Here is an 11,919-nt window from a genome sequence, read left to right on the forward strand (position 1 = left end):
AGTATGCTATACATGCACGACATACAGCATAGATGAAATTTCAGTCCTCTCGGACCCACGGTGCAAACAGGCAATAGAAAAATAAATTTTCTATAAATAGAAAAGACACAGCAACCCAGGTGTGAGGTGTGTTTGACCACTGTTTCTTCATAAGTCATTTACTAAAATAAAACCAGCAGCAGTAACACCACACAAATGTATCATTATACCATAAAGTATACGTCCTTGTCACTTATGGATGTGAAATTGAACAGAAAGTCCCTTGCGTACTTTATAGTTCTTACACATAAGAAGTAAAAGAGTGGTATGCACTCTAAAAGTGTGTTGTAAAGAGATGCAAGTGGCTTTTTGTCGCTGACAGCAGCAAGTACAGTCGGTGATTCTTAGGTCAAGGTGATTTGTCATGTCAAGCAACTTTTCACCTCGAGTTCTATGGTTGTTCACCAGCCTGACAGCCTTCAGCAACGCCACACTGTTTCCTGGCTCCACTTCATAATTGATGAGGAAGCAAGGAATATGGGATTTGATCCAGAGTGAGGGTGCCTTTTAGGCCTAGGACAGATGTACAGAGGTGCTGGTTTTAACTCTTCATCTGAAATGGCTATGCCACTGAGGACTGGTGGAGAGCTAGCTCAGTGGCAAGCTGAAAGACAATAATAAACCATTTAGGATGACTGACTCTTCAGAGATGATGTATGGCAGCAGGTTACAGTAGGGAAGACATAGCATTTTAATATACGCTATCATGATGTAAATTCCCACAACCCCCTGTAATTATGTGACTACAGTGGGTACAGGAGGTAGGTAATAATATATCAAGCTTAGATAGTTAAATTGTGAGAATCTAGGTTTTGGACTGTTGTTCAGAGAAAACAAGCCATTAAAAGACATTACCTTGGAGTCAGAGAAATTGGGACGGGCATTTTTTACTACTTGTTGACATTTCATAGACTATTAATTGATCAATTGAGATTGTATTTTTAATCTATAATTAAAATAGTGCTACTTGTTAGTCCTAGTTGCTTGTTGATTTCTTTGTTTTGTTGAAACAGCATTTTTTGTAACAAAGATTTATATGTTGTCTTATACCTAAGCTGTGGTATAATATAATATAAATGTTGCAGTTATGTTCACAATCCACCTAGTTGTATGATCTGTCTGTGTAAAGCCAGTGCTTAACGCAGGCAGTAACGCAGCCTCCAACATAAGAATGATTAAAGTTCTTTCTCAAATCTCATTTAGTTTTTGCCCTCTCACTCATTCTCCTGTTTTTTTTCCTTTCCTCTTCTGACAATTTGTCTCCCCTGTTCAAATGAAAGGGACAGCAAGCTTCAAGCTAAAAAGAAGATAAAAATTAATAATATCACTGCTGAACTCTGGAGACGTTTTTAAAACTGATGTTTGAACTTGTGAAAAACGACAGTTTTATATAATTTGTGTCTAATTGCTGGTGAAGAAAATTGATTTCGGAGGGGTCAGCAACTTGCCAGACTGGCACTGTCATTGCGAATTATCAGTAATTGAATGAAATTAGTAGGTGAATAAATGTTGCAAAATACCGTAATATAGTTTCTAATTTTAAAGACAAATATGTATAGGACTACAACATGTTTATGTGTTTCACAATTGTTTAAAAAGTATTAATAAATGTTTTTGATGGATATAGCTGATGAAAGAAAACTTTTAACTTTTAAATCTTAGATTTTGTTAAACTAAGCATTCAAAGACTTACATCTTTATGTGCACTGTTTGAGTTTTCCATGAAACCTACTCTGTATAGTACTCTTTATATATTTTTAAATTATAAAAATTTAATGTAAATAAGTAGTTTTATCATACAGTTTTTGCATCTAAAGCGGAGCAATGCAATGTATCACCAACAGCAAACAGCTTTGGTTATATAATTTTTTACAGTTTATACATCCATAAAAAAACTGTTGCATAACTTGCTGTGTTTAACATGGAATTAGAAAATATATCCAATAAGCCTTTTAAAAACACATTTCTAATCTCCAGTATTTTATAACGCTCTAAAAACACATTTATTATTCAGAATCAATCAACCAATTCCTCAAACTAAACCAAAAAAACAACAGTATTAATATCAAATTAACTGTCACCATGGAAAATGTCAAAACTTTTCCTGTTACACATTGTCGAAATAGTAACAAAATGAGAATTGCAACAAAACCACATTAGAAATCTCCTGGGAGATGCGTTTTAATCTTTCCTCTTCTGCAAAGCTTTTCTCTCTGCGGGTGATTCCACTGAAATGTGGAGCATACGGTGTATTGTGTACTGCGTACTGTGCACTCTACCAGTAAAAACATGTCTCACACTGGCCTCACACCCGGAGATCAAATGTATCCAAAAAAAGATCTTCATATGGAATCAAAATGCTTGTTCTTGATTTCTGAGCATTTAATAAATAATTCAGATGCAATCTCATTCTAAAAGGACTATGATGTAAAGTCCACAGAGGATATTTCAAAGACATAGGAACGCATAAAAGTATGAATAGTTCAGGTAAATCAAAAATGTGTCCAGACCTATTTTTTAAACTATTTTTAAACACTGTTTCTCATTTGTATTAACATTAATTAGAATAATCACATAGAATGGACTACAATAATTTATGGCCTCATGAAAACACCCCCAGTGTTACAGAAGAGGCATATTCCATTGCAAGCAGTTCAAATCTTACAGGATACTTACAATGCTTATTACTTTGTCTTAAAGCAAAATACTACACTGCTCAACAGCACAGGATCACTCCACACCCGAGCAACACAACAACAGCTATGAGAAGAAAATTAAACTCACCTTAGCGACCCTGTTGGCAACCTCCCGACCCACCATTAGCCCCTGGACAAACGTCCGTGCAGCGATGAAGGCCCTGGTGACCTGGGCTTTCAGCTTCCTGGGCACATCTCCAAAAGGCTTTAGCTGATCTGTATATTTACTGACGCACTCCAGGTAGTCATCTGTGAAGTGGTACTGGGAGTTGAGTAACTGGAACATGCGCTCCAGTAGCCTGGACCAGAAGTCATTCAGCATCTCCTCCAGGTTGACGTTGCCCCCTGTGTAGTAGCGCTTTAGCTCAGTAAACAGGTCCTGGAACACCTCTGAGTTCTGCATATACAGCTTCCCGTATGTCCGTGTGAACATGCTGTTGAGAGACTTCTCAGAATTGTCCAGCAGCTCCAAGAAAAACTCTAGATAGATGGATAGTTTAGGGGAAAGAAGGGAGGGATAAAACAGTCATTATGCACATATATACAGTCTCAGTTGCCTTTTCCTACATTATAAGCCGGACAAAAGGCTTCAAAAGCATGAGACAAAGGTATAATGTCACTGTACTGTACTGTACTGTTGTTGTACTTTAATGTCTCATTTTATGGCTATTTTAGAGCAATGTATAGCAGCCAGCAGGTACTTGATTATGTGAAGAAAGTCAGTCCAAAGCATTAATAATTTAATAGCAGAAATAATGGGCCACAAGGACTATGAATGATTAATGTAAAGGTTCTGATTGCATACTGTAACAAAATATTCATAAGATTTGGACACAGACACTAGTATACATTATCATCCTGAGCACCCACCATTATTCCCAGATGCATTAGTTTCTCACTGAAACAATTTATTTGTCCACCACAGCAGCTAGCCTATGAGCCTATAATTGAATATTGTGTAACAGTATATTGAAAGAAGCTTCATTCGCATTGAATTTTCTGAAGAGTATGTTAAATGTAAGATACAAAATTTCCCCGTGAGACAAGCACATTATTTCTATTTTTGTATTTGCCACTGATTCAGTACACACACCTTACACTATGACAGTGACATTCAAAAATAATACTTTATAACAAATTAAACTTTTAACTTTAAAACTGAACAGAAATTTTTATTTTCTCACTTTCAATGATGAAAAAAAAATCATATAAATACACATCTAATGATTCTGCAGTCAGAATTTTTCCTTTTTTAAAAGAGGATGAAAACATTTTTATATCATATTTGAGTCTAAGCTTCAAGCCTGTGGGTGGGCTTTTCCCATGGCAACAGCTGACTGACATTTGAGAGCTGGCATTAGGAGACACATGCTGATGGTGCGCTACTGACTGCGACATCAGACTTTACAGCTTACGAAAGTTGTTGCAAGACATTTCTTCACCTTCTTTTTTCAATAAACCCAAATAGTGTTATGTACTGTTAGCGTTTTAAGATGCATGTCCATTTACAACTTGCAGCTTTTGAGAAGATCCTTCATTTGTAGTCCACTCAGTCAGTAGAAGCTAGTTAGCCTAGCTTGCTAACATTTCTACCAACTCCTACTGGATGTTCATTTCTGTTCATGTTGGGTCTGTCCCATTAGGACACATTAGTCAGTGTTTCCCACAGGATGACAGTTTAAGTGAAGCGGGGGCGGCCACACTGGACACTAAGCCACACTTAGATAACTGTGTCTCTCTCTCTCTCTCTCAGACACACACACACAAACACACACAGGCTTGCCCTACCCGGCCTCTCTCTATTTCTCTCTCCCTGTATGTGTCTCTGTTGACTTACTTCACCAGTATGTTTGATAAAGTCGCCCAATAGCACAACTCACGTTTTGGAGTTTTCACCTGTGATTTTGTTTTTTAAAACAGCAGGTGAGCTGCGTGTGGAGGAGGCTCATTGTTAATGACGTAGCCTATCAAAACAATAAAAAAACAACATGGTAACGAATCGGCATCAACTGGTGTGTTCACTGCTGTTTACTCGTGCTTTACCTGGTCTGTGCTGGTAAAATACACTGTATCTGTCATTAGACGGTACAGTAGGGTCAGAGTGAGGGAAGATTGTCCACTAGTTAATCGATCGTGGATACATCAGTTTTTATTGTAAATGACATCAAACATAGACATCAAAATGCACAAGTACATCAAATAAATTCAAAGGTAACATTCACAGTAATTATGTTATTGTTTCTTTGTCATCTGCCCAAGTGGCTTTCTTCCATGTGAGCACCTGATCTCTTGAGCATTAACTGAGCTAACAGAGATAAAAAAAAAAATAGAAGGAAAAAAGCAGCATTAGCTTGGGAGTCTCACTGAAGCCTTGCTAATGGGATCCCATGTTCCTGAGTGCACAGACGTAAATGCTAGGCAGATCATAACACATCCCTCCATGCACAAATGTCAAATATTTCTCCTCCCTTTTTTGCAAACAAACATGCTGTAGATATTTCACGTGTCATGCTTACTAATAAACCATATGGGACCTCTTCTCCTAATTGTGTATTCTGGCTGACATTTCTTTGCATTGTTGACGATAGCAGTCACACCCCTACATGGCGGTCATATCTACTTCTAAGAATACATTTCCCTCCTGTGATATGACTAAAGTATAAGACATGATGAATCACTGTACAATCAATGTTCATGCAGTACATTTATTTTTTTGTAGTGAAGGAAGGCTGTGCTGTGTGTCAACAACAACAAAATAACAACATATCAAGATCATTCAGACTACCATGTCTAACATTACACTCCTTATAAATGCATCACTCATTGTTATCAAACCATATTTAGGCAAAAGGGTTTAAGAAAAGGCAATGTTTAAATGAACTAGAATAATACAAACACTTGCTGGGTTGAAGAGTCAAACTCTGAACAATTTGGCATCACTGAGACTAAAATCCTGAACCCTGCATGATAATCCACTGTTCTGCAAAGTGTGCTAAACCGCCAGTGCGCCTGAGAAGCTTACTGGATATATTATATCTGCATATCCTCTGGCTCTACATGCTAATGTTACTAGTGGTTTGCTTGCCTACTACTTCCAAGATATCGCTCATGTTAAACTACTCTGGAATCCAGTTTTGTATTCTTCAACTTTATTTGCAATTTGTTTAGCCAATTGTTTTTTTTTTCTATTGAAATGGCACACCATGTCCATACCTAAAACAGGCAGGAGACCAGTCCCTAGTCACTCACTCTAGTTTCTTTGCAACTAAGTGACCTGCCATTACACCTACATTTGTTTAAATATTAAGAGCCTGCAGGGCTTTTTTCATTCCATTTTTTCAATTAGACCCAAATCAAGGACATGTAAGCCCATGTGTATTGCGCATACAATATTGTGCATATGTCTGTGTTACCATTTAAATATGTATCACCCATTGTAAGAGCATTGTGAGAACAAAAAAGCAACACAATATTATTCAAATTATTTACTATAGTTATGTGTAAAAGACTAAATTGTATTCCTAAATACTTGGAAAGAGTTGAGAGCGTTTTCTTTTATGTTCTTATGTTAGATAACCATACTTGATATGTGATAAGCTTTCACATTTTGAAATGACACCAATGAAAGGAGTGCAATTACAGTCCTCTTTGTAGTACTGGAAATAAAGAAAAAGTATATATTGTTACCAAAATACGAATACACCGTCGATATGTCTGTGGACTGGGTTGAAAAAAAGATTGGGACAGTATTTCATGTCTGTATAGTTCATGCAAAGTCCATTACAATTATTTTCATGAAAAAAATGATCAAGAAAAATAGACAGAGATAAAATAGATTGAGCTGGGGCGACAATTCTGAACTCATGAAACGATCCTTTATACAGGATAATTGAGTCTCAGGCAATGAGACGAGTGGTCATTATGAACAGATCACAAACTATTCTGCACAGTATTGTGAAGTTATTGTGAAAGACTGCTAATAGGTAATAATTAGATAAAATAACCTGTGGATTTGGACTACATAAATTACTTTGATAAAGCAGTGTATAAGCCAGTGACAACTTACACCACATAATGACATTCAGGGTTTCTATGATTATATGTGACTGACTAAAACTGGCTCTGATCATTTTGTCGGACAGTGGTTATTGGTTGTCCAATTAAAAATATGTTAAACAACTAACTTCAGTTGTCTTCTGTAATTTAGGCCTCTGTGGACTAAAAACCAGAAAACCAGTCCCATGATTTTGTATCCACATAGCATCATGATAGATCTTCACAACAATGTACAAGGTTACACTATTTGAGAATGTCATTCTTAGCACCACTAGCGAGAGTGCTAGTCTAATGGCAATGTCGGTTTACCCAGTTGGGTGTGAGGAACAGCATGACAGCATCACATGAATGCCTTTTAGTTTTATATTTAAAAAGAATACAATTTACAAAAACAGCTTTTACAAACGAGTCTACTTTTTAAAGTATACTTTACTTCTTGTGTAACTGTAGAGTTTGTATGTGATTTCAAGGCCTTTACCTGGAAAACAGGCTGTACTGAGAGTTTCAGATAGCAGCTACAGCTTGCCAACTCATGAAGAGTGAATTGCTCTCTGCTGGCCAAAATATATATTTGGCCAGGGAATTATCATTGAGAGTTATTGACCTTGGATAACATTCAGCTATCCGGCCTTTAGGGTCTTAATACTTGGAAACATGTCGATACATGGGTGTATGCTTCCTGACACAATACATTTAGGAATCATACTACAATCCAACCTCTCAAATCCAAAACTCTGAATGAATAATAAATGATGTATAAATCAAAAATAAGTTGGAAAATACTTCATGGATGTAGCAAGAAAATGGAAAAGCAAGCCAACAAACTTAAGAGGGCTTGTAAGAGCTAAACTAACTATGAAAGACAGGCACATACCAAGAAGTTTTTTCCAAAAGTTCCACTGTATTTTTTACTGATGTATCTCTTAGTTATATAAACATAAAATCCATATTGCATTGTATAAATTGTTGAATACACATAAATAAAATAAATTCATCTGTGTTTTCAGTTTTCTGTGACATGACTGGCACAGAGCCCAATATGGGCTAACCTACACTGGACACTCATAGAATCGCAATAGAGGCACGTGAATTATCCCTTTATTTCAAGCCTTGAATATTTATATCACCACTCAAAAGAAGAAAAACAAAGATATGTGAACAAACTGTCCACATACAGCAATGGCGGCAGTATTTCACTAACTGAAAGCAGCGACAAGACCAAAAGATTACAGAGAAGGTATTATTCCGTAGAAGCACAACAACTTGTTGATTATTGCATCGGATCACACAACAACTATCCAGCATTTTGGCTCAACAAACTTGGTCTGTGTTGAAAATCATTACCGTTACGTTAGCTGGTGAGCAGCTGAAGAAAGCCTTGTTTTGCCCCTTGTTCCTATAAGGATGTAAAGTCACATGAAAACTACGAATATGGGACGCCAGCTGTACCAGTTGAGCTACCAGGGTGCTCCAGCTCGTCTTTTAATTGGAAAAATACTAAAATGCCCAAGAAAGTGGTGGGAGTGAAGGGGTCAGGAAATGGTCAGGCATTCACTCTCCTGTACTTTCCTGTAATAATACCAAAAATAAGCGTGTGTTGCTACTGTGTCTTGTGTTTGTGATTCTTCTGTAAAACCTAATAATGATAAAAAAATATCAACAAGAGTTTTAATTGAATAAGCTAAGTGAATTTTCTGCACAGTATTTCTAATATAGTTTATAGCAGCCTGAAGGTCTTGAGTAAATTAAAGTAAATGTAAATTAGTTCTGAATTCTAAAATTAATCTAATAATAACCTGTCTTTTTTGTTGTATTCACTAATTTTTATGTAGCATATTAGTTATGTAAAATATAGTATCTCCAAGTTCTGTAATGTTCACATAAAGATTTGCAACATAACGCTGCTGTATGAATACTTACATAACACACTTACATCATTATTTATTATCATTAATTCTGCCTTAGGTTTCTTCTGAGAAGACAGAACAATGAATAAAAAAGCAGTTACCAAAAACTGTGGTAAGTGAACCACCACATTAGTGCCAGTTATAATTGAGGTTGAACTTTGTAATTTTCATATTGCATAAAAAATATACAGCGTGTTAGTACCCTTGAAGTAATTCTAAGCATGAAGAATCAATTTTCTCTGAGCGCAGTACAAAGTGCTCCTTTGATATCTGGCCTAATTACTGTAAATAATTATTATGATTAATAAAGGTGACCTTTCTGTTGGTCTGATAATAACACTTTATCCACAGAAAAAAACAAAAAAGGGACTTACTCATTAATTTTACTTCACACTATTTGAAAACTCAGTTACTCATTTTTTTGCTGGCTCAAACAATGGAATCTATAATTTTTAGTATGGTTAATTAAGACTAAATTTGAATTAATGGTCCAGCAGTCTTGAATGACCTAAGCGTGGTTATGGTACAAAGCTTAGCATGGATATTATTACATTTTATATCCTTCAGCCTGATGATATAATGCATTTCAGAGAGACACAGCACTGTCCAGAGGATGTTCGATGTTTGACTATATACAAAAAAACATAACAGTTATTATTTTGATCAGTGAACATATATATTGAAAATATTAACACTATATGTCACCCTCAAATATACATAATTTGAGGCATTTTATTACTATATTTAGAGGGCTCTTATCATCTGTCCAGTGTTATGTTTATTTAATCTTTGTTCTATAGCTTGTTAACAGCAGCAGATTCTTCTCAAATATACTTTAGTTCAAAGTAGGAAAAAGTTTTTAAACAGCCATACTCAAGTGAACCACTTCAACTGCAGGTTAACAGTGCTGAGTATCCATCTAAACTGCTTCTCACCACTGGAGTACTTAGGGACTATAGGAAAAGTAGAGTTTCAAATTGCAGTAACTGCTGTAGTGATTTTTCTCAACCCAGAAACACACAGGTGCCACAAGTTCAGTGAACATGAACAATACAGGGAAAATGTTACAGCGAAATTGGGATTTTTAGCCATGGCAGTGGCATGGCTCTAGCAGTGAAAATGTCAATCGATCCATCCACCACTTTGGTCCAGACTGAAATATCTCAACAACTACTGGATGGACAGCAATGGAATTTTGTACAGTCATCCATGGTCCCCAGAGGACAAATTGTTATTTCAATTCAACATATCCTTTGTTGATTCTCAGACTTTTCATCTAGCCAATGTCCAATTCTTTGGTTTATGACCAAATACCTGCAAAACCGACATTACAATCAGCCTCGGCCTGTACTTCATGTTCAGTGCTAATGAAACACTGGCAGCTTAAGTCTTGTATGACCAGATGGCTGTAACATTGATTATTTAACATTTTTATTTAATGCAGACAAATACATACATACTGATACTGAGAATTTACTGGTCACCTTCAAGGCTGACCAGTAAATTGTGCTGGACTAGCACCTAACCACATCTCTGACCTTGTCAGCCTCTATGATCCAGATCCTCTTACAGACAAGGTTAGTGTTTCAGTGTTTCCAGGTTCCAGACAAAGGTGTCACATTTCATCCACTGTTATGTTTATTGTGTTTGAGCCAAACATGAACAGAGTATGTTATTTTAATATTGGTCTTAAATTCTGAGAGCATAGTCCAATAATTATATATATATATATATATATATATATATATTAAATATGTTTTGTTTTACGCACAGTATTTGCTTTTCAAGGTGGATTTTATGTGTAGGTGGACAGAACACTATGGTGGCAGTGGCACCTGTCATTGAAATAACCCAACATGACAGTGTTAACAAACAAACAAATCACAGGTAATTTCTGGTTTGGGCCACTTTCATGTGTGGTCCAAAAGAGACAGGTCTGATTTTTTTCATTGTGACCTCAGTGTGAACAGTATCAGAATTCATGTGACTTACATCACTCTAGATTGACATTTGTCATGCAGGTCACTTCAAGACCATGACCTGTTCCCACTGGAATCTGATATGGGCCAAATTTAAGAGAGAGTCAGATTGTAATATGTTTTCCCATCCCATTTTTAGCTGAATCTCCATTGCTCTGTCAAACCCAGTCATTCTTTATACTTGCTGTCTTGTTTTGCTTGTTGTTTTACTGTTTCTTTCCATTTGTGATGGAATGTCGCAAATAGATTCAAAATATAAACTTTGCACAATTATAAACAAATAGAAACTAGAAACAAGTTATAATAACCACACTTAATAAATGTATATTTGACTGTTTGACAATCAATCAATAATTTCCTTTTTTATTTAAACACCTCAGACCTAAATGCTGTAATTACTTGATGGCAAAAGCATTTGAGGTACATTTGTTTTGTTGATTTTACTGCGACACCAATAAGGGCCTCCATATACAAAATATTTCAAGCAGGCATGTTTTATTATGTACTTCTATTATCAATGACCATGTTACATGTTAGTAGTATGTGCACTGTGTACTTGCGTATTACTACATGACCAAACAAAACAGACCCCAGTAATTTCCATCTCATTGGTATTCACAACTTAAAGCCAGCACTTCTCTATATCACAACAGATACTTCAAATGACTGCATGGTTTGTTTTGTTTAGTTCTCTCCAATATTCATTACCTGCACAAGATACACCAGTATAATATGTGTGTGTGTTTTCAACCAATTATGATAATATTGTTTTCTGTCCTCTTTGTTACCCTGAACGGAATGCCAGAATGGACAAACAAATCCTTAAACATGTTTTGGTTGTGTCTCTTCCCTCTATTTGTGGATAATTATTTGAGTGTTAGGGGCAAACCAAACAATGATCAACACAGTAGGTTCTATTTGAACTTTATCCTCCCAAAAAGCAATTGCAATAAATTATTTTCATGTATAGAGATATTATAACTAATATCTCTAGTATTACATTATCTGGTTTCTTTTTGGACTTAAAAACTGTTAAAACAACAGCAGTATTTCTAAAGCGAGAAAAGCCTTGTTTAAAATGTCTTTTAAATGGGCAGAATGGCTGCAAGACAAAGTGATCATAGATATGTCCCGTGTCACTATATACACGTTATTCTTATCGGCACATTTGGATTTTCTGAGACACACCTGTGAATTATCTGTACTAAAACTACAGTGTCAGTATTTGTGTGTGTGTGTGTG

General features: G+C 36.0%; 1 protein-coding gene across 1 annotated transcript in view; it reads right to left on the reverse strand.

Annotated features, from left to right (window-relative positions):
- The window catches only part of gpc6a (glypican 6a), a 127,817-nt gene that overhangs the window by 64,232 nt on the left and 51,666 nt on the right, over positions 1–11,919 (reverse strand). The window contains exon 3 of the mRNA XM_035652098.1: positions 2,824–3,215. Coding sequence (XP_035507991.1) covers positions 2,824–3,215 — 392 coding nt within the window. The remainder of the gene's footprint in view (positions 1–2,823; positions 3,216–11,919) is intronic.

The sequence above is a fragment of the Morone saxatilis genome, unplaced genomic scaffold (assembly GCF_004916995.1).
Source record: "Morone saxatilis isolate NCDOM2014 unplaced genomic scaffold, NCSU_SB_2.0 Contig11, whole genome shotgun sequence".
NCBI lineage: Eukaryota > Metazoa > Chordata > Actinopteri > Moronidae > Morone > Morone saxatilis.